Source organism: Planococcus citri, chromosome 2 (genome assembly GCF_950023065.1).
Source record: "Planococcus citri chromosome 2, ihPlaCitr1.1, whole genome shotgun sequence".
Classification (NCBI taxonomy): Eukaryota; Metazoa; Arthropoda; class Insecta; order Hemiptera; family Pseudococcidae; genus Planococcus; species Planococcus citri.
Window position 1 is genome coordinate 84,159,301 of NC_088678.1, and position 22,357 is coordinate 84,181,657.

The 22,357-nt window shown below is 42.8% G+C and overlaps 3 protein-coding genes across 9 annotated transcripts; 1 reads left to right on the plus strand and 2 right to left on the minus strand.

Moving 5' to 3' along the window:
* The first annotated feature begins 222 nt into the window (after positions 1-222).
* On the plus strand, positions 223-2,566 carry LOC135838166 (uncharacterized). 2 transcript variants are annotated; one of them, XM_065353783.1, is made up of 3 exons: positions 223-938; positions 1,051-1,152; positions 1,245-2,566. In XM_065353783.1, exons 1-3 carry the CDS (start codon positions 477-479, stop codon positions 1,860-1,862), a joined length of 1,182 nt encoding a protein of 393 aa, XP_065209855.1. In that variant the 5' UTR covers positions 223-476; the 3' UTR covers positions 1,863-2,566. The 2 variants fall into 2 exon arrangements, with proteins under 2 accessions (XP_065209855.1, XP_065209856.1); XM_065353784.1 differs by lacking the exon at positions 1,051-1,152 and having other exon boundaries at positions 228-938.
* An 835-nt stretch (positions 2,567-3,401) lies between these two features.
* On the minus strand, positions 3,402-11,064 carry LOC135838162 (putative ammonium transporter 1). 2 transcript variants are annotated; one of them, XM_065353776.1, is made up of 10 exons: positions 9,305-11,064; positions 8,763-8,852; positions 8,277-8,579; positions 7,210-7,409; positions 5,648-5,932; positions 5,436-5,547; positions 5,084-5,205; positions 4,599-4,725; positions 4,139-4,267; positions 3,402-3,756 (listed from the first exon to the last, which is right to left on the minus strand). In XM_065353776.1, exons 1-10 carry the CDS (start codon positions 9,393-9,395, stop codon positions 3,650-3,652), a joined length of 1,566 nt encoding a protein of 521 aa, XP_065209848.1. In that variant the 5' UTR covers positions 9,396-11,064; the 3' UTR covers positions 3,402-3,649. The 2 variants fall into 2 exon arrangements, with proteins under 2 accessions (XP_065209848.1, XP_065209849.1); XM_065353777.1 differs by having other exon boundaries at positions 8,920-11,064.
* A 134-nt stretch (positions 11,065-11,198) lies between these two features.
* Positions 11,199-22,029, minus strand: LOC135838160 (putative ammonium transporter 1). 5 transcript variants are annotated; one of them, XM_065353768.1, is made up of 11 exons: positions 21,598-22,027; positions 19,518-19,739; positions 18,126-18,215; positions 17,342-17,569; positions 16,864-17,072; positions 15,529-15,762; positions 14,662-14,773; positions 13,231-13,346; positions 12,521-12,647; positions 12,073-12,184; positions 11,199-11,705 (listed from the first exon to the last, which is right to left on the minus strand). In XM_065353768.1, exons 1-11 carry the CDS (start codon positions 21,635-21,637, stop codon positions 11,423-11,425), a joined length of 1,773 nt encoding a protein of 590 aa, XP_065209840.1. In that variant the 5' UTR covers positions 21,638-22,027; the 3' UTR covers positions 11,199-11,422. The 5 variants fall into 5 exon arrangements, with proteins under 5 accessions (XP_065209840.1, XP_065209842.1, XP_065209844.1 ...); XM_065353773.1 differs by having other exon boundaries at positions 11,494-11,705; positions 12,119-12,184; positions 21,598-22,025; XM_065353770.1 differs by lacking the exon at positions 18,126-18,215 and having other exon boundaries at positions 21,598-22,029.
* Between the last annotated feature and the right edge of the window lie 328 nt (positions 22,030-22,357).

Consider the following 22,357-nt stretch of genomic DNA (forward strand, 5'->3'; position numbering starts at 1 on the left):
CCAAGTGAGCGTAAACAACTAGGGCGAATTCCACTGAAGTGCGGTGAGAGAGGATGCGAACAGAGCCTTATAGAACGGACATGTTGGACCCGTCACGTTCATCACTGCTAGCAGTCCAGTATTATATAGTCAAAGCCATTTCCAAACAAAGAGAACGTTACGAAAACGAAACAGTTACGTTACGGTCAGTACGTTCTCTTATCAAACAAAACAACCGATACCTCAAAACAAAACAAAGTACAAACACCTGAACAACAAATGAAATGAACAAAGACTCGGTTAAAAATATTTACGTTTTACTTTAATCAAATTACATTACATTTATACGTTACAATATTAATAATTTAATTAATAAATTACCGATTACTTCGGCGCGATTACGAATTATTTTGCGCCGGTAATTTTCGTTTTCAACTTTGCCGACTGCGAATACAAAATACAAAAACGCCGCCGCCGCCGGTGTTATCGTGTAAAAAATGGAAGTGATTCGCAAGAAAATACGATTTCGCGTAATTTTTGTAATCGACGTGTTTCTGTTGCTTTTTGTGCAAGTGCTACAAGGAGCGTCGTTGAATTATTATTTCATCAAGCAGTTCGAAGAATATTTCACGACGTACTTTCTGTTTATTCTAGATTTCTTGTGCTCGTGCGTGTTTGGCGGTACGTTCTATTTGTCTTACGTATATTTCACCAGACCGGGTAAGCATATTCAGTCGTCGACGTCGTCGTCGTCGTTGGGTGTGCGCAGAAATTTCACAAGCAGCGTGAAGAAGAGCTTTCCCGAATCCACCTACGGCGTATTACCTTTGAGCTACGTATCGTGGTTGATTTACGTAGCCGTTCTCATATCAAAATTGTCCATCATCTTCGGAACGGACATTGTATTTCATCTAGCCAGCGAGTATCCTTCTCACGCGTACACCAGTCAAATATTTCAGGTAACGTAACTCGTCGTTATATACTATGTACAAGTGCATGTAGTGTAGCTAATATACATCCCGCTAAGCGACGTAATTTCTCCATCTCGATAATATCTACCTACCTGCGTAGGTAAAGGTATCTTTGTCTGCCTGCCTGCCTGCCTGCCTGCCTGCCTGCCTGCCTGCCTGCCTGCCTGCCTGCCTGCCTGCCTGCCTGCCTGCCTGCGATTACGTAATCTTTGTGTTATGCGAATGCGAAACGTAGCGTAGCTAGCTATTTTGTACATAACTAAACGATCACGTCGTCGTGTTTTTCATTCGCAGGTGTCGGTCGCGCTATCCAGTATTGTTTTCATGCTGCTGGTCGAAGGTCACAACTGGCACAAAAAGTCTTCCGAATGCTATTCTTACGTGACGGCGGTTTGCAAGAAAACCGGTATCGAAATTTTCGATTCGGTCGAAATGTTACAATTCCTAATCACCACCGACCACCTGTGGAAGCCGATAGAGAACGCGGTATTCGTATTGGCGACGGTTAATTTCGTATTGCCGGCGCTGTCGTTGTACGCGCTGAGTATATCGGATTTCGGCCGAAACGTCACCCGCAGATGTTTGCCGCTTCGCATAATTCACAGCGTCGCGCGACTACTATTGATCGATATCCCATTTTTTGCGGTACGTCTGCACGTTCTCATTGTCAACAAACAAATCTCGGCTTTCATGATGAAGAATTTATTCTACATCTTGTTGGCGGTCAGAGAACTGTATCTGGACGTGTTCATGTACTGCAAACCGACCGACAAGTCGTCGTCGTCGCGTAAAAGTTCGCCTCCCAAGCACGAAGAAATACCGCTGAGTAACGAACAAACTCAAACCGACGCGGACGACGGCGACGGCAACGTTGAAAATGAAAATACTCGCAAATTCAATCTCGATAGCTGATCTCGTCGTCTCGTGGTTGTGCGAAAACTGAGAAAATCAAAAATGACGACGCGACGCGGTGGCCTAATTATTCTTATACCTTGGACGAACCATACCTGACTCGTACCTACATATCCGCGTCAAGTACATACATACTCGTACGTATCGTTTATCTACGAGTATATCGTACGAACCTATGTATGTAGTACGTAGTACGTAGTACGTACACGACACACGTTCGATGTTGTATTTGTATAATGTATGTATATTATGTACTCGTAACTAGTATGTAACTTTTGTAAGTGTAAGCTCAATTGATCTCGTTTGAAAAATCTAGACTGCCAGTGCCTCTCTACCGAGTACCTATATGTCTTGTCTATGTATGTAATATGCGTTATGCGTTATGCGTTATGCGTACTCTGATTTCATATTTTTGTACTTATTATTTGTACTATTACTCGTATTGTACTCGTTTGTAATTGTAAATGTGTTTACTTTCTACCAATACCGTACGTATTTACCTGCGCATTTTTTTTACGAGTACTCGACTTTTTTTAAATCTGTAATTGAATTTTTTTTTAAGTATAGACGATATTCGACGTACGAGTATTGGTAAATTATTTATACAGTACATACTCGTATGTGTATATAAGTTTGTAAATGTAACTAACTCGAAAAGCTATGTGTCGATTTGTACGATTCAATAAAAAAATGTCTTCAGCGTGTTTTGTAATGAAAATAGTGTACCGGTACCTGCCTACCGGATTACCTTTTAATACGTCCGTGAATTTCGATTTTAATATTTGGCGCGTATTTTTTGATCGGTACCTCTACCTTCTGCGTAGACTTCCAAGTCCAGTTTCTACTTTGGTGATAAGTAGATACGTAATTACGTATTTACGGCAAACGTGGCTAGGCAACATTACATCCGATTTTTCTCATCAGCCGCGTCCATTCATTTATCCGGAATCTAGTAAGCTTTAAAAAAACTCGCGGTTGTTTTTTTTGTCTCACCCGAGTAGGTATGTACCTGAATAGTGTGGGTGCGGTTGGCTGTTCTGAAAAACCTCCGTGGTCGAAAATTCCACGGAATTCTTCCTAGCCAAATTTCTTGGAGGAGGGGGGGGGGGGCATTTTCATTTTTCAGGCAAAAATACACCTCGTATTCGCGGCAAACTGGTTAGGCAATTTTATTAACACTCCGGAATCCGAAAATGTGTATTCCACTATCGAAGGCTGTGGTACTGGTGGTGGTGGTGGTGGTGGTGGTGGTGGTGGTGGTGTTCGTGTTCGTGTTCGACTAATTCGAGGTCGCTGAATTCGAATGTGGGGTCCATTTGTGTCTCGGGTCGCCGCCAAGTCCGATAGCAAAATGAACGTTCGAATTAGTCCGAAAACGTCGTTAAAAATGCAAAATTCGACGACCGATTTGCGCTGATTATTGAGCCAAAAATGGCCCATTTCGTGTAGAAAAAAGCGGCGTGCCTTGTGTTTGCCTCGAGTTCGCCTTGTCTTTTCTTGGGGAAAGATACTTACATAAGTAGGAGTTACGAACACAACGAATGTGAAAACGTTTATTCTTTCTTTCGTTACATACTCGTACGTAACGTACGTAATCGTATAGGTAATTATTGGTTTGGTTTCTCAGCGACAGGTGAGCGTGTGAGTGTGAGGTCACCTATACGTCATCACGCGTGGGTGTGATTACTTATCTCTACATTCGCATTGATAGATACAAATACGAGAACCTACATTAAATACTACTCGTAAATGATAAATAACGCCACGTCATCGTCACGTCGCGTCGATTACCTTCGAATTTGAAGTTCCATATCGAGCGCCAAGTTTTCGTAAGGGTGGAAATCTGTATTCAAAATTTTTCGCGTGTTACTTTTGAGCCGTGAAATGTATTCGTCTGCAATTGATTCGAGTCGAGTCGAGTTAATGTTTGACGACAGATAAACTATAGTACCTAGGTACCTACTCGTTCATACTCGTACTTAGTGCTTAGGTTCGGAAAGAACAAAAACAAAAAAAAAAAAAAAAGTGGTCGCATAGCTTCGGAAAATTGTTTTTTCAATTTTTAATTTTTAATGTCAAAATGAAGTTAGGTATTGCACTTGGTCGAAAAAATGTCAATTTTGTACTCGTATAGGTACGCCTACGCACTATACGCAGGTGGAGCCGGTATAGAGGTAGATAGTACATAGATACCTAATACGAGTAAGTCTTAAGTGTACGCAAAATTATTGAAAAAGTATCGAAATTTCACGCTCAACTGCTCAAGCTGAACCTACCTCTGTCGGAAGATTTCATCGCGTCATTAACGTTGGTAACATTGGCGACTGGATACGCCATCGGCACCGGCATCGGCATCGGCAATGCTTCTATGTAACACGAGTCTTCTTGATACAAGTTTGACGTATCTACGAGCAAATTGTAACTTTCGCTTTATACTCGTATTTGGCGATAGTACCCTAGATGCAGATGCAGATGCAGATGCAGATGCACCTACCACCTAATACGATGGTAGTTCAGTAGATTATGGTGTGCGTTAAGTGCAAGTGCAACTAGTGCTTTACTCGTATTGTCATCGTCGCAATTTGCAACTGCAGCGCATATGCAGGATACACATACGCGCGCAGTGCTAAAAGCAGAAGCGGATAAGCGCATTGAAAACGAAAAGCGCCAAATGCGCCAAAAGCTATATCATCGCCGTGTCAATAGGTTGTTTTGAAATTCGTCGAAATGACGCACCAGGTGCTTCCGGCTCTTCTTTCTGCGCAAATTTTTGCACTCCTTTGACGAGTAAAGTCGTTATTATCGTCCATATGGCTGACCATAAGCAAATGGCTGTTACTCCGGCAAAATTTATCAGTAAAGACTGCGCAAATGAGTAAATGCACGAATAAATTAATGGGTACGTACTAATACGTATTATGTATGTAGATGTACATATGTACGTATGTACGAGTATATGAGACATTACGATGTAGGTACCATCCATAATGCATAGGTATATTATTGCTGAAAACAGAAAGAAGGTGAGGAATGGCGTACCTACGGAAGAGTCAGTCGCCATTTCTTAACATAGCAGCTTAGAAGAAGAGGATAAACCAGCTTAACAAGCCTAAATTAGTACATACTCGTATCTACCTATCTATCTGCAATCTGCAGACTGGAACTGCGAGGCCGAGGCCGAGGCCGAGGCCGAGGTTGCGGTTAAGACTTGGACAACTTACCCACAGATCGTTACTGGGATTTTCCGAATGTAGCATGCCATCGCGGGAGAATATTTTCATAGCGACCATACCCCAAACTCCACCTCCGAAATACACCGGACATGCGTCAATTGGATCATCGACTAAAGAGCAGAAGCGATTAGCGAAAGTCATTTAAAATTTTACTCGTACTGTACCTACTATACCTATACCCATACCTATACTTACGGCTACTGCGATCAAACGCCGCCCGTGGCCGACTGGCCGCATATGCAGCGCCGGACGCCCGGAAGACGGAAAAAAAGGTCAGATATTTACCTAACTTACGAGTAAATACGTAGGTAAGGTAAGGTAAGGTACCTAGGTTACGTACTTTTTAGCAGTAGTATAAAATAACGCAAAGCCGTAAATATTACAGCGCTTATCATGCCGATTGTGAAAGATTCGAGAGCGCTGTACGCGAATGCAGCTGCGCTAACCGCCACCTGTTCATATAAAAAGGTACGCAAATAAGTATAGGTAGGTACACATAATTTTGCAGCACTCGAAGGTAGGTAGGTAGGTAGGTAGGTAGTAGGTACTAACCATAGCTGAGAAACATCCATTGGCCGTATTACTCAGTAACCAAAGCGATTGTTGAATCCTCATCCTGCCTATGGCCAGCGCTACTAAACAACCACCAGCTCCTCCTACGATCGTATTTTGTATGATTTTGTTTAACGAATCGACGCTAACGCTAGCGCCATCGCCATCGCCATCGCCGCTGTCTTGGGCGCCGTCCATACTCGTACTCGTACTCGTACGATGTAATGCGCCGCAGTTGAAAGAGATCAGACCGACTACCGATAACATCACTCCGGTGCCGAAAAGCTAACGCATAAATGCAAACAATTACCCGAGCGATTGAAAAAATACAGTAGGTACCTTATACACAATACACATACTTATACGTATCGCTAGGTACTCGTAAGTCGTATCTATCGATCGCGGATTAATGGATTTCGACAAACGAATCGGCCAACAAATTCACTTTCCGTGCTGGAAAAGTACCTATCGAGAAAAATTTCCAACCCCTTAGCCGTGCAGGCGCGGCGAAACGAACAGAGGTTTCCCAAAGTCGGCTCATTCTTTGCCAACTTTTGAGCACATAATACGAGTACGTATAACCCGCGTAATAGGCCGTACATAATTAGGTAGGTACCTCGGTCACGTGAGGCCATATGTGATCTGTCACGAGAAAACCAGGATAGTGTCCAAAAAATCGATTTGGTTTTTTTTATGGATATTGGTAGTACTCAGTGTGCAGAATTCGCCTGTGGTGGTTAAAACGTTCGCGAACGATTCTTTTGACCCCAAATTCAAGGTTAAAAAAATAGAGCAACTACAAAAAAAGTTTGAAATTTTTTTTTTTTGTGATTTTCTTGAAAAGTATGTTTTGGGGAGTCAACATGCAAATTTTTGGGGCAATCGGCCCACATTTGGAGGATTAGTGCCATTTTATTGACATTTGAATGAGGCTTAAGCTGGGAAAATCAACTCTTTTTACCTTGGACAAAATTTTTGAAAAAATTGAAAAACTCAATAAATAACTTTATTTTATATTAATTATTCATTCTTAGTAGTTTTCGCGACATTTTTGGCGCAAAATTTTAAAAAAAACGAAAAAATCGATTTGGGGAAATTTCGATTGTCGGCCTTTGGCAACCCTGATTTTGAAAAAAAATGTCAGGTTATGTTGGCACCCCTTGTGGCCAAAAGTGGTCCAAGTTTCAAGGACCTACGAATCATAGATCGCCGAACACATAGATTCAAAACTTCAAATGCCCGTCCTGTAAAATTTACGTTTTGGACACTAACCTGGTTTTCTCGTGACAGATCACATATAAAGTAGTTGAGGAATCGTGCCCTACTTTTCTGCAGCATCCGCCAATCAACCACCTCCTCCTCCTTCCCCCCCCCAGTTTTTTCTGCCAAGTCTGCCGCCATCGCCACTCGAAGAGAACTTTCTTACCCGGAATAACTATATGGTTTTTTTTGTTACTTCACCCAAATGTAGGTAGATACATAGGTATTATTTGTTTTCAATACCTACGGTAGGTAGGTAGGTAGGTAGGTCTAGGTACCTATAAGAATACGAGTAAAATTACCGAAGTCGAATATATGGGCGATATTTCGGAATTTTCGTTGAACCTGCCTTGTCTAGGACCCATCATTACGGACACGATGAAACACGATGCGCCGGCAAAAGCGAAAACCACGCCAGCTCCGGAAAAATCGACGTAGCCCAAGTTGCGCAACCAACCCTGAGCAGTCCAAGTCCAATGAATGCATATCGGATGAATCACGCCTGAGATGGCAAAGGCCAAACAATGGATAGATATACGTATTACGTATTACGTAAAATGTATTCGTACCTAGCACCTACTATCTAGATCTACCGGGTGCCTATGTAGCATAGTAGCTAAACGATTAAACTTGATCGTCTCCCATTATCCATTGCCAATAGCCTACCAGCCGGGCGCGGACGCGGGCGCGAAGATTGCGATGTAGGTAATTAGATATCGTTGAAAGCACACGACAGTCGACAGCGGTGTCACAGTCGCAAAACTGAAAACAATAAACAAACAAAAGCGTTCAGATCTGTCGACAAAAAGCGCCGCAAGATGGGTGGAAGGGACTGGCAGCTGGCAGGGCACAATCACATTGTAACTCGTCGTTGCCAAAACTTTGGGGTAAGGGTGTAGGTTGGTAGGTAGGTAGGTAGGTAAGTACAGGGTGCCCAGAAATATCGAGCACCCCTAAGAAAGTTTTTCATTAAAAATTACGCGTAGGTTGGCAACGTGAAATAGATGCGTATGATTGGTGGAATATGTTATTTCTCCCATTATTACGAGTACATTTATCATTCACTGTGACCAATCCGAAGTATTTGGCAGAAAACTTTCTTCGGGGTACCTACTCGATTTTCTGGGCACCCTGTACATAAGTACCTATTTTTCAGTCACCTACCTATCTGCCGAGCCTGTCTTTAGGGGTTTCGAGTTTCGAGTTTCGACTTTCAACGATATATACCTACGAGTACTTGTACTCGTACCTAAACACGCAATTACACGCCCGGCAGGTCACTACCGCCAATCGATATAGGTATCGGTATAGGTATGTGCCATGTGGTAGTACGAGTATCGACATCGACGAACGACGATATCGTTGTTACCTGATATTAAGACGCTATAAATGAGGAAGGTTATGGCGTTACACCTTTCCAGCAGGACGGCCGATATTAGCGTAACTGGTGTTGCGATTACAAGAGCCGTATACAGCGATTGCGATTGCGATTGCGCCGATGGCTGCAGCGGAGCAGACTGCATAGTATTAGCAGGAGATTGGTAGCTGTCGCTGTCGCTGTAGCTGTACTCTGCTGTTGTCGAGTTTCTCGAGCTGATATAGCCGGTAAAAAAATTGCCATCGCTGAACGACAAACGCCAGCCAATAAGCCAGTACATGGAACAGCTGACGACTGTAATTTTATAAAAACACAAAGGTAAAAAACGAAGAGAATGTAAGTAGTAAGTACTATACAAATATGTATTAACAAACGGCGGCAATTCACGTAATGCGGCTTCTATACAGTACTCGTATACCACGCCGTAAAGTACCTTATATGTAGGTGGGCACTGGGCATCGTAACACTAATGCTTACCTAGGTGCAAAAACACTTTCAAAAATACATCGGAAGTGTATTTATCGCGTACTCGGCTGCTTTCGATGCACATTAATCCAACCTGTAACGCTGCAACCAACCAACAAACAAGCGTACGGTTACACGATTACAAGTACTCGTATCTAGGTTCGTTCACCTGTCAATTTGACGAATCTGTAGCGATCTGCGATCTGCGATCGGCGATCGAGTGGAAATTCTCATTTCTGGGGCATGCAGCGAGAGGATTTCTACGAGTATTCTCGTTAAAAATTGAGGCGAAAACTTGTTTTTGGGAAAATGCGTATTAGCGTGTTTCTGTTTCTGACTGCGCTGCGTAGATCTACGAGCAGTTTGTAGTGTAGGCGTAGGCGTAGGTCCATGTATCAGTGTCGTGTTCACTGTCCAAACTTCCTAAGCCGGTGCTGTGCAGTTGCAGCACAAGTTTGCTAACAAAGTATCTACCTACCTATCTATGTACATATATCTACACATCTACACGTATACATATTAGGATATGTTGAGATTGAGAATGAGATACTCACGTAGTAGTAATAAGCCGTATAATATTAAAAATTCATCGTCAGTCGCTTGCTTGGAAGAAATCAAATCGTTTTCCGAAGGAACGGCATACATTTTGCATTTCGTTTGGAGCAGCTAACTGCTAACGTCTAACGTCTACCGTACCTAAGTCAAGATAATGCCAGTGCCACTGATAAGACTTGTCCTTATACGATACGATACGATACGATACGATACGTAGACGTAGACGTATACGTATGTAATGTATATACGAGTAAGGTCCGAGTATTTACTTATCAATTTACCGTCGCACCTCGCCTCACCTCGCCTCACTGCGTCCCAATCCCAATGTACGATACATTTGCGGTCATTTCGTGCCCGCGGCGGCGCTGCGCCACGCCGTACCCAAGTACAAGTATTTGTACTTACCTACCTAAACCTATATGCTACGCATGATAGTCGATAGACGATACTTACTCGTGTAGGTACTCCAAGTACCAACTAGCAACTATACGTACCTACGTATGTACACTTGTACACTATACATACGAGTACGAGTACGCGTACGTCATAGCCAACCTCATAAAATTTGCGAAATGTGGCTTCAGGCTTGGCTTCGAGCTCGGCTACTACGTGAACGTGCATAGGTAGTTAGGTACTCTACTTGTACAACTACCTAGCTCAGAATTATCACTTCCAACATACGCGTACGATTACAGAGGGATAGATACAGGGTGGCCAGAAATATCGGGTACCCCTAAAAAAGTTTTCTACTAAATACTTGGGTTGGTCACAGTGAATGATAATAATGAGAACACATGATTGGTTGTTGGACTGGAGAGATAACATTCCACCAATCATATGCATCTATTTCACGTTGCCAACCTATATTTTTAATGAAAAACTTTCTTAGGGGTACCCGATATTTCTGGCCACCCTGTAGATAGATAGATAGATAGATAGATAGATAGATAGGTAGGTAGGTCGGTCGGTCGGTCGGTCTGGGCACTCGTGTACAGGCGTAAAAGAATACATAATACCTACGTACAAGTAATTTAGCCAATTTCAGTTTTTCAGTTTTTTTTAAACGTTTTTTTATCGCATGCATGCGAGTAAGTAAAGAGCGGTATCAAGGTAGAAAATCGAATTATAGCGTGGCAAGTGGCTAGGAGCAGGGATCGGGTGCTGGGGTGCTGGACTGCTGGGCACTTTATGTAACTGGTAGCCGATTCGAGTGTATGCGTATGCGCTTGTAGAGGCACGTCTAGACGTCTAGGCAATAGGCTGGGTTGCTGGGTTGCTGGGTTGCTGGATACCGACAAATGTGGGTGCAATCGAAGAGCTAAGTTATTGTGCCTACCTACTCGTAGTACCTACACTCTACAGGTATACGAGTAGGTACTTATATAAAATATACGATTTTGAGTGTTGGTTCTGGGTTCTGGTTTCTTAGTTCACCAAATTGACAAAGCGCCAACGCATACCTACTGCAAAGTGCAGTCGCAGCAGCCGTTGAAAAATGCACGCGCTTATTCCTTTTTTTTTTACACGTACCTATTTAATTTTTGTGTCGATCATCATTTCATTATACGTAGGTATAGGTATATGTAGAGGTACGGAAACATCGACAACCGCGACTAGGAGTAGGTAAGTACACTCAATTTACCCATATACCCAGTACCCACCCATATACGAGTACGAGACTTTGGAGCATCGTCGGCGTCGGCGTCGGCGTCGGCGTCGGCGTCGGCGTCGTCGATGAAACTGAATTTTACACGCGTATAAGCTGTACCTGCAGTGTACCTATAAGGCTATAGGTAGATTTAATTTTCTGCCCCCTCCCCGTCCGCATTCCTCCTTAGTTACGATAAATAGGTAGGTAGGTAGAGGTATTCAACGAATAAGCAAGGTCTCGCGCTACATTTATGAATTTATTCGTGGCACAGCTCAAAAGCAATCGGTCTATGTTGCGTTTGCGCTTGAGCTTGCGCACCGACAAATCAACTCCACTCCTGAGTATTGCCATTGCCCATTGCTGATACGCGGCGCGCGGCGGCATCATCATCATCATCATCATCCGTAGTGAGACTGCTCGCTGCGTCAAAGTGTCAACTTTCAACTTGAATTCACACGTCGTAGGTCTACTCAGCTGCTGGCTGTAGGTCTAGGTACATTAATGTCATCTTGCCAACACGGATTCTAGGTTGATATTGCCGATTTCCATTTGCCATTGGTGCTTGATGAAGAGGTGGAGAAGAAGCAACTCGCCGCGCCGCGCCGCGCCGCATTTTGGTGGACATTACTGAACTAGGTTCCGCAGGCTGCGGCTGCGGCTGCGGCTGCGGCTGCGGCATCAACACGAAGTAGCGCACAACACAGATACGCGTCGTGTAGAATTTGACATTTGAATTTCCGTCTGTGAAGCTGAAAACGCGCACGAAAGCATAAATTAGAACCAATGTCGTTTCGTTTGTTTGCGTGGGTAGCTAGACCGAATACGAAATACGAATACGAGTATAATCTAATGTAGGAAAGGTACAGGTAGGTAAGTATCATCTGCTCGTTGCTACAGTACCTATTGGGGTATTGTGCATTGGGTTACGAGAAGAGTATTAGTGGAAGTGAAAAAGTGGAAAAGTGGATCGTGAAAAGGAAAAAAAAATTTCGCCACACTTTGACTCGAGCTCGCGTTGAAAGTAAGCCCAAAAAAATTGCATCCTCTTAGGTGCCCTCGAAGCGAGCATATCTTACTGCAGGCTCGCAGCTCTCAAAAAGAAAAATACCTACGTACGAGTAGCCTATATTTCTGACGAAAACGGCGCGCGCGTGCTTCTTACCATTAAAATTGTTCGCTGGAGCATTTATCGAATACGAAATTTGTCTGTGTTTTGTGATGTCCATTCCTGCGGGGGAAAAAAAAGGCACCAGGGTAAGGTAGAAGGTTATACAGATGTGGTACTTGCAAACATTTCAGAGAGTATGCCCGGAAAAAAATTACGGATAATTTTTACTATTTCACACGGTAACCGGATCCCATTCAAAAATATTGTGATTTTTACTACGAGAGTAATAAATTTTACCTAATTCTACGCGTAGGTATAGGTAAAATGTATTTTTTGGCCGAGTAAAAATCACTATTATTTTTGAATGGGATCCGGTTACTATACTAAAATGGTAATTTTTATTACCTAAAAATTGTTTCCGCGTGCACAAGGTACCTGTACTAGTGTACTACCTACCTAAGAATTCCTCTTCCTTGGTAGAGCGTAAAAGCTTGAATAATTTCAGCGTGCCGAACAGAATGATGCTGCACACCAGCGACCAAGTAAACACAGCCACTACTCCTTCGACTTGAACCAATAATTCCTACGCATAGGTTATATCGTATATCGTATATCGTATATATCGTACATGTAAAGTGAAAATAGGCTCGAGTACGGGGCGGTACAGCTGTAGACAGGTACATGTGCATTGTGCAGGGCGCGCAGAAATATCGAGAGTAGGTAGGTAAACACTTTGCATTTTTTTTCATTTCCAAAAAAATCGAGTGAAAGGTCGTTTTCGACTAATTCGAATTCGAGGTCGCCGAGTCCGATTCTGGTGTCCAATTGTGTCGTGTCGTGTCGTGGAGCGCTGCTTCAGTGAGAAATTGCGACTATTTCGCCGAATACGAGTCGAGTCGAGTCCGATCGCAAAATGAACGTCGTACTCGTTGTTGGGTTGGATTCAGCGACCTCAAAAGTCAAATTAGTCAGAAAACGCCGTTAAAAATGCAAAATGCGTCAACTTTTTTCCAGCTCATTTTGAGTGCAAAAAAATGGCAAATTTTCAACGATACCGTACGACTCTGACTCTGACAGATGAGTACGAGTATGAGGTGTCGTTGAAGTGCGATGTACAATTGTACATGTACAATGTACATATAAAGGACGACGTGTAAATGTAAAACCTGCGATTGAGATGAGAAATGGTTGAAGATGCCGCCATTTCCTACCACTGGAACAGCTATAACACTCCATATTCCGCATGCCATGTGGATCGGGCTGGAATCCAACGGATCGTCAACTGCGCACAAGCACAATATGTACAGTGTATACAGTTAGGTAAAGGTAACACGCGCAAGAATAGGTGGTAGGCCAAACGTTGTAACGTTATTCTAGTATGTAGATGTACATACGAGTAGGTATGTGTGGTAATTGCCTAATTGGTAGGTATTGTGCAATGTGCATAGCCCTATTGGCTATTTGTACTTTCTGATCAATCTTGCAGTCTTACAATTGACAAGGTAAGGGCAACTGTTGAACTGCAGCCCTGAGTGCTCAGTAGCTGTACGTTGTACAGTGTACAGATACAGCTACAGTCACAGCTCGATGAATAAAAGTAACACTGTACCCTATGTAGAGGTCATAGGCTGCAGTGTTGGAAAATGCATAGGTATAACCTACGTATTGGTACATAGTACACATCCCCGTCCTGCTATAGGCTACACGAGTAGGTATTACGCATTAATTAGCTACCTACCTACCTACCTAAATTAAGTAGGTATCCAATTTTGATTTAGGTAATTTCAGTCAATTCAACAGTCCGCCCTACAAAATTGCAGATACACCGATCGAGAACCTGCTGCAGCCGCAGGCGCAGCTGGCCGATATTTTTCCGCCTCATTCGGAACACAAGTCAAAACGTACTATGGTAATTGGCTGACTGCGGATTAAAAAATTACCTATAGCAACGGACCAATAAGGCGAAAATACACGCGTGGACCACCTGCGCGGTAGGTCCATCTACTTGATACTCGTACTTACCGATTGATAGAAAACACATACCTATGTTTGTAGGATAAGTATTAAGCACTTGGAATGAGTATCTAGCTATACGATACCTAGACCTACCCTAGAGACTATACGAGTATAGGCCTACTCGTAGTCGTAGGCATTCGCGAATTCACGAATCGCTTGGATCGCTGTTGTTATTGTCTGAAAAGGGGGAACTGGAGACTATTGACCAATCAGATTACAATTCACAACGCAAAAATTAATAATTTAGTTTAGTGGCCAACAATTTTTTTTCTTAACTCAAAGACATCAAACGACTCTTTTGCTGATATACAATTTTCTCATTTTTGTTTAAAATACGTTTGCAAATGAGTTCTGGTGTCATGAATTTTTTCAATTACTCAAATCCGAATCATTCAGTTGCAAATTTGAGTTGAAAATTATTCCACAATATAAAAATGTCTTATCACAATTTTGCACAGTTCCCCCTTTTCAGAATTTACGCAAAAATCCGCCAGATCTCAGCCACTTAGTGTGAATTCGCGAATTACATCAAACAGGGGAAAAGGGGAAAAGGGGAAAAGCGGAAAAGCGGAAAAGCTTACTTTGGACGAATAAAATGACGCCTCGAAACGCCATATAAACGAATCCGGTAACAAAACCGACGATAACGGTCTCCAACGCCGAATATATATCGCATCCGCCGCACGAAGCCACCTGTAAAGTACACGCGAGGGAAAAAAGGGTTAATGGCTAGTTGGCTACCTAGTACCTATAGTACCTGTACCTACCTACACCGTATTCGTCATCACCGCGCCGTCGCCGTCGCCGTCTAAACGTCTACGTCTACGCCTACGCCTATTGCCTATCAGAAAATGCCTGCATTGTGTAGATGGATCTACACACCTAAAAAGCTACATTTATAGGCTATGCTATGGTACGTATTCGTACTCGTATTCGTATTAGGTATCACCACCGATTCCCGATTTGATGGCAAATACTCGTAAAGCGCGATGCGCTGAAAGAATCGCCATCTTCCCTCGATCCTTTAAGAAGCTACGAGTACGAGTACGAGTACGAGTACGAGTACGAGTAGGTGTAGCGAAGTATAGCGATATGGCCTAGGTACTCTTATCGTTGAAGAAGATCGAGACTACGAACCGTCACGTCACCGTCTCGCATTCATTAGCCGGACGACACCATCAGTTGCCAGCGAAAGGCAGGCAGGCGAGCAGGCGAGCAGGCGGCGCCAAGTCGTTTCAGAAATGTACAATGTACACATCGACGATTAAACGATCAAAGCCCTGCACAATACGAGTAAGTACAATATCCACATTTCATCGCTAAAATTATCGCCGGCTGTGCCTCCCTATTGCCAATAATACTCGATTTCATAGGACGCAGACGCAGACGATGCGAAGCGAGGCGAAACGAAACGTTGTAGAGTTACGTGTAGATGTAGATGTACATACGAGGCCGGCGATGCCGCCATTGACGGTCAGTGAAAATGGCCAAAATCTATCTCCGAAGACGCCCAATTTGCCAGCAAATAACACGGTCAAAGCGGAAACAGCGCCACACATGAGCGTATTACGAACGATACGCGCTATCTTTTCACCGTCATCCGGCAAAGAATAGTGATTCAACGTTCCGGCATTGAATCCGCAAAATCCAACCAGTATTATTATTCCTCCAATTCCTATCAACTACACAATACACAATACACAATACACAATACACATTACACATATACGCGCACAAATTGAAATAGGCAAATACCCCGTATAGGTATACAGGTATAGGTCTAGGTAATAAGTAATAGGTAATAGGTATAAGGCACAGCTTACGCTTAGTAGCAAATACTAGTACATTAGTACATATAGTACATCGTACATCGTATACATACACAATCATAGGGTACGATTACGATACGTTTTACGCAACGTAGGTAGTGGACAATTGGAGATATGTATACTATTCACGTATTCACGAATACCTACGTTGTACTATGTATCAGCTTATCCGCAGATCAGCTGTCAGCTGTCAGCACCCCCAAAAAGGATTAATTTTCACTCGTTCGAGACTCGAGTAGGTATCTACCTATCTACTACGAGTATCTACTTAGGTTGGAAATACACCGGATAGGCATGATACCTACTCGATCGTACAGGTATTAGGTACCTGGTACCCACATATTAAGATAGTAGGTACGAGTATGTTAGTCTCACTCTCAATGAAAACAGCAGTCGGCTGCGCTGCGCTGCGGTATCGTATCAGTCACTGCATAGGTACCTACTACCTACTATACCTACCATATGTTACCAACATACTAGCTGTAGGAATAAGTCTATCTTACCTAGGTACTTTTTCTCAATTTTTCAATTTTATTTGCTCAACCGAAAAACTCGCAGCGTATACGTATACCATACGAGTATAGCGTACGTAGAGCTCAAACTACGATTTCTACGCACAGTGGTACTCGTAAGAGAGTACCTAGGAAGAATTACGCGATCTATTCTCCACCCGTCTCTTAGAACTTCCCCTATACTCGTACTGGAAGTATGGTAACGTGGGGGTATTCTATGTACGAGTACACCTACTCATTACGCTATAGGTCGGTACGGCATGTAGTTTTTAGGTACCTACTTACGCGGACAGCGCAATCCGCAGTAGCTGTACAGTGCACAATTGTACATACTACATACATACTTGGATTCTAGAGCCTATACGAGTACGAGTACGTTGCGAATGCGAATGCGAATGCGAATGCGAATGCGAAGGAATGTACGGGTACTACCAAGTCTTACCGCTGACGAATGGCCGGTGGTAAATTTTTCACTATCCTGGCCGCCATCGAAACGTCCTATTCTCGGTCCGATTAGAATTGAGGCGACTAAACACGCGCTTCCCGCTAAGCCGTGAACTAACATTCCGCCGCCAAAATCTTTAAAACCGAGCGCGTAAAGCCATCCTTGTTCGGTCCATGCCCAGTGAATTGCGATCGGGTAAATGACACCTTGCGGTCAACACAAAAAACAATCGATCAAATACGAGTAAGCCAACTTTTCATTTAGGCGTAGGCGTAGGCGTACGACGATTAAATTCGATACAGGATACCAGAAAAAATATGTACCTCTACCTACCTTTTCAAAGCGAGGGCATCGCTATTCCTATTCGTAATTGCTACGAGTATAGGCCTATTGCTAATCGCGCTAATTGGTATAGGTATAGCTTATACGACTACCAGGTAATAGATATTAGGTATACGAGTATAGGTATACGAACCAGACATTAAAGCGCTGTAAGCGATGTAAGCGACGAATGAACATCTTTCAGCGACCGCGCCAGACAATATGGTACTGGCGGTAGATGCGAACGTGTATTGGAAGAACCACTGACTCCAAAATGCATCCGGCATGCCGATACTTGCCCACCAAGTCAGCCCCAAAAACCAATTTCCATCACCGAACGCCAACGCGTATCCGCATATCCAGAACACCATCGAACAGATCACTGCCAGTTTACCAAGTCGCAAATTTACTCGCGGCTACTCGTAACTCGTAATTCTACTCCTACTCGTATAGGTACCGCAGTCGTCGGTCTCGGTACCACCACACCACACCACACCACACCACACCACACCACACTACACCACAAATACGAGCACGTACAAACAGGTAGGTAGTTAGGTAGAAGCATTCCAAAACCAAAAAAAAAAAACAACAGATCGAATCTTCTCAAATGAGGCAAGAATAGGCAGGTACCAGCTACCTACTTGAATCAAGCCCGTTGACTTTTGCTAAATTTAGAAAATTTCTTAAATAATACCTGCATAATATATGGGTATGCCTACCTGGATACCTCATACCTACCCCCTACCTATCGATTTTCGGCTATGCCAAGATATACGAGTACCTACGAGTATACTCGTATATACTCGTACTCGTACTTGTAGGTACATTACAATATACAGAATAACTACAAGTACGAGTAGGTGCCGAGCACCTACTAACGAGGGTAGTGAGTGTGAGTGTGAGTGTGAGTGAAATACGCGAGACCGCATACCTACATGAATCTAAGAAATTTTTCAGCATAATATTCGTGACGTTTTTCGATTGAATAGAACCCGATTCCAGGCAGGCGAATCCAACTTGCATCACTTGAACATATACAAACACGAGTAATACGGTAAATCGCAATTCACAAAACACAAATCGTCTAGCGTCTAGCGTCTACCTATGTCCTATACTCGTATACTGGGCGCGCAAAAATATCCAGTCTCCCAAAACGGCCAAAACGGCCAAAACCGAGTTAGTTTTTGGTTAAAATTTTAAAATACGAGTAGTCTACGACGCGCTTGGCAACGTGAAATGGTGCAATGTTCAGTCACCTCACCCCAGCCCAGTTCAACAACCGATCATGTGCCATCATTATTACCATTCACTGTGACCAACCGAAACATTTGTCAGAAAATTTCTTTACGGCTACCTACCCACTCGATATTGGCTAGGTACGAGTACACGAGTGCTCTCGTACTCTCGTACTCTCTCCATCTGAACTGAAACAGTCAAATAACTCAAATTTCACAGTTTAAGCGTTTCGACGATGGCAAAATGTCGTCACTGGGATAAACAAAATACGAGTAGGTATAGGTATTCGGATTAGGTACTTCACTTTTAGTTTAGCTCGTCAGTTGAGTAAATTACGACGAGTAAGGTATGTACAAGGTATGGTACCGCGATTTAATTTACTGAAAATCCAGTTCAAAAGTACTGTTTTAAACGAGAGTCGGAATGTCATCAAATTCTACTGTTAAGCGGTGAAATTTGACTGCTTCAGAATTAGACTGTAGTCTACGAGTACGTACTTCGTAGATAGCCAATTGGCCACGGCCGCGAGTAAATACAGGGTGCCCAATAATATCTATCGTAGCTGGCCGCTGGCGCTAGCGTACGCGTAGATACATATACATATTATACAATATAGGTACATATGTACATTCGTCGCGAGAATTCTGAATTTTCGCGAAAAAGTACATAAGGCTCGACGCGACGCGACGGTGGACGACATTGATCAATCACAAATTCACAATGGTGTTTTGAAATGGCTCAGCGCTGCTAACCCTGAACCCACCAAACCCACCTTGCGTCACGACACGAAAATTCTCGCCAGCCATGCCCCATATTATTGCGCGATTTGCGCGATTTGCACGCACCCTGTAAAAGCACACACGGCACACAGTGTCGACTGTCGACTGTCGAGTGCTGTAAAATTGTAAATGTGTGGGTACTGGCACTGGCCTACTGGGTAGGGGTACGACGAGAGTTGCAGCAGTATTTCAGTAGCAATAGCACGAGGAATAGCACTAGGACTAGGACTATACGAATGTAGGACTAAAGGTACCTAGGTGTACTGTGTAGTGGTGTGTAGTGTGTAGTGTGTAGTGTGTAGGTGTACTAACATAGAACGAGAATGCCATTGATGATGAAAAAAAAATCATCCAAGTTCTGATCGGTAAAGATGACGTGATTACTGAGAGATTTCACATCGTTAGCTAAATGATTCAAAATTTCGGTGGCGTTGCGATCAGCCGCCGCGGCCGCTGCTTCAACGGCGGCGCCTTCACTTAGAGCAGAATGCATCGCACTCGCACCTCCGTCGCTTCCATTTCGAAACACGTACGCTGTAACGTCACATATAAAATACCAATTACAACTAGGTTATACGTTATAGGTAGAGGTAGAGGTAGAGGTACGAGTACATTAGGTATACGTATTTATATTTTGGTAAAATTAACCATTAGGTAAGTAATGTTTCGGACACTAGGCCTACCCGAATTGGCCAATTCCCAAAACCAATTTACGTGGAGGCAATTGTAACTAGAACTATAGGTGCCTAGGTATTTATTAAAGATTTTTAAATTAGGCAAATCAATTCCTGTAAAGTTGGGTTTCCGTTTTGTTTTTCTGAGGGGGAGAGGATAAGTAGGTACATTACTACATCAACGGGTACGTCTACGTAGACGTACGTAACGTACATAAAACGCCAACGCCTACGCCATACCATCGCTTCGAAGGTGCGATAATTGGGTAGGTAAAGGTATATACTTACAAGGGAGGTGCCCCAGGTGACATGCACCGATTTAAATGATTCTTGCACCGTTGGATAGAGGACATCGAACATAGTCTACCACAGAATTTTCAGCTGCTCAAGTTGATATTTTGATTTTTCAGGGCAATTTTTCGATTTTCACATAGCAATTTTGAAAAATTGGCCAAGAGTAGTCGGCGGAGGTCGCATACCGAAACCTTCCATATTATTTGGGCATTTCAATACTTATGATAAGACTAGCCCACCGTGAAATTTTCAGCTGCTCAAGTTAATATTTGAGTCCTCCAGGGCGATTTTTCTATTTTCACAATTGCTATGTGAAAATCGAAAAATTGCTCTGAAAAATTGAAACATCAACTTCAGCAGCTGAAAATTTTGTGGTAGACTATGTTCGATGTCCTCTATCCAATGGTGCGAGAATCATTAAAATCGGTGCATGTCACCTGGGGCACCTCCCTTGTTAGTATAGCCGAATCAAAATTCTGCACGTTCGATTGAAATATTTGTATAAGCTAACCTTGTGATCGAGAAACCGGGATTTGCGGATTACCCAGACCTTTATTGATTATAGGTAGGTATAGGTATTATTGTTATTAAAATTAAAACCATACAAGGTGCGCAGAAATATGTAGGTATAATATCGAGTAAGTTCGAGTAAGTAGGTACCTAGTATACTATACCTACTCCCAAAAAAGTTTTTTTGATAAACGGTTCGACTGGTCACAGTGAATACGATACTCGTATACGATGCGAGTAATAAATAATAATGACAGCGCATGGTTGGTTGTTGGACCGAGCGAGGTGATAACCTGATAACAATTAACATTCCACCAATCATACGCGTCTATTTCACGCTGCCAACCTACCTATATTTCTAATAAAAAACTTTCTTCGGGATACTCATACTCGATAGTCGATACGCGTATTTTTGCGCACCCTGTAGCAGAAGGTAGGCTGGTCGACGAGTAGGTAAGTACCTATAATTAGTATAGGTAAGTGAATAGATACCGAGTATCTACTGGAAAGATATTCGAGTAGATTATCTAGACTATTACCGACGTAATCAGTTAATCGCCCGAAAAAATGTACAGCACTCGAATATTTTTAGCGACTGCTACTGCCATACTGCCAGCGAGTAAACGGCTAAACGCGCGTGTAATGGTATTTTATCCTACTAGTAAAATAAAGTGATTTTTGACGATTTTTGAGGTTTATTTCCCGAGCAGAGCGAGGGAAGTAATTAAAAATCGTCGAAAATCACTTTATTTCACTAGTCGAATAACATATTTTATCCAAACGTGGGAAGAAAACGCGCATTTGATCACTCGAGCGTCTAGCGAGAGTGAATAAAGTAGTGTTTTATTCTACTAGTAGGATAAAATAATTGGGTAAGTACTTATAAAATACGAGTACGATTACTAGTAATTTACTTGAAAACATCGAAGGATCACCATCTTGTTGAATTGGCATAGTATTCGGTCATTAATTCGATTTAATACTCGTAAGTAGGTCGTAGGTGTAGGTACCAACTACCAATACTTGGGGTAAACTACTCGTACGGTATGTAAAATCAAAATGGAAACCCGTCGCGTCGTCGGCTGCAAAACTATAGTTTACTCGCGTAATACAAAACGCAGTCTCACGTGTCCAGTAAAAATGTTTTTTCCATTACGAACTGATTATCACTAAGGTACGAGTACATTACTCGTGTATAAGTGCTCTAACCTTGTTCGCGTAATTCAAATTTTACTCGCCCGAACAAATATTTCTTTTTTGTTGTGTAAGTTGGACTAGGTATGTCTTTGTCTACGTACACGTAGCACGACATACTCGTAGCTGTTAGCTGTTCCGCGCTTTATCAACCGAGTACCTGGTACCTTCTTATAATCTACCAGACCTACACAGTTGTAATATTCGATGGCGATAATTTTTCAAGGCAACCGTACGATTACCTCGGCTAGCTAGCCAGAGCCACCTAATTACGTCATTCCGACCACTCCATTTGCCATCGACTCTGTATCTAAATACCTACCTAATTTCTTTCTTCGCAAAAAATCCACCCGCTATTTACGGCAAACTGGTTATGCAATTTTTTTAACACCGTGCAGCATCCATCGAGTAATCACTGAAAATATGTACATAAGGTATGTCAGTTCTATCGAAAACTGGAATCTTCGGCATTATACATAG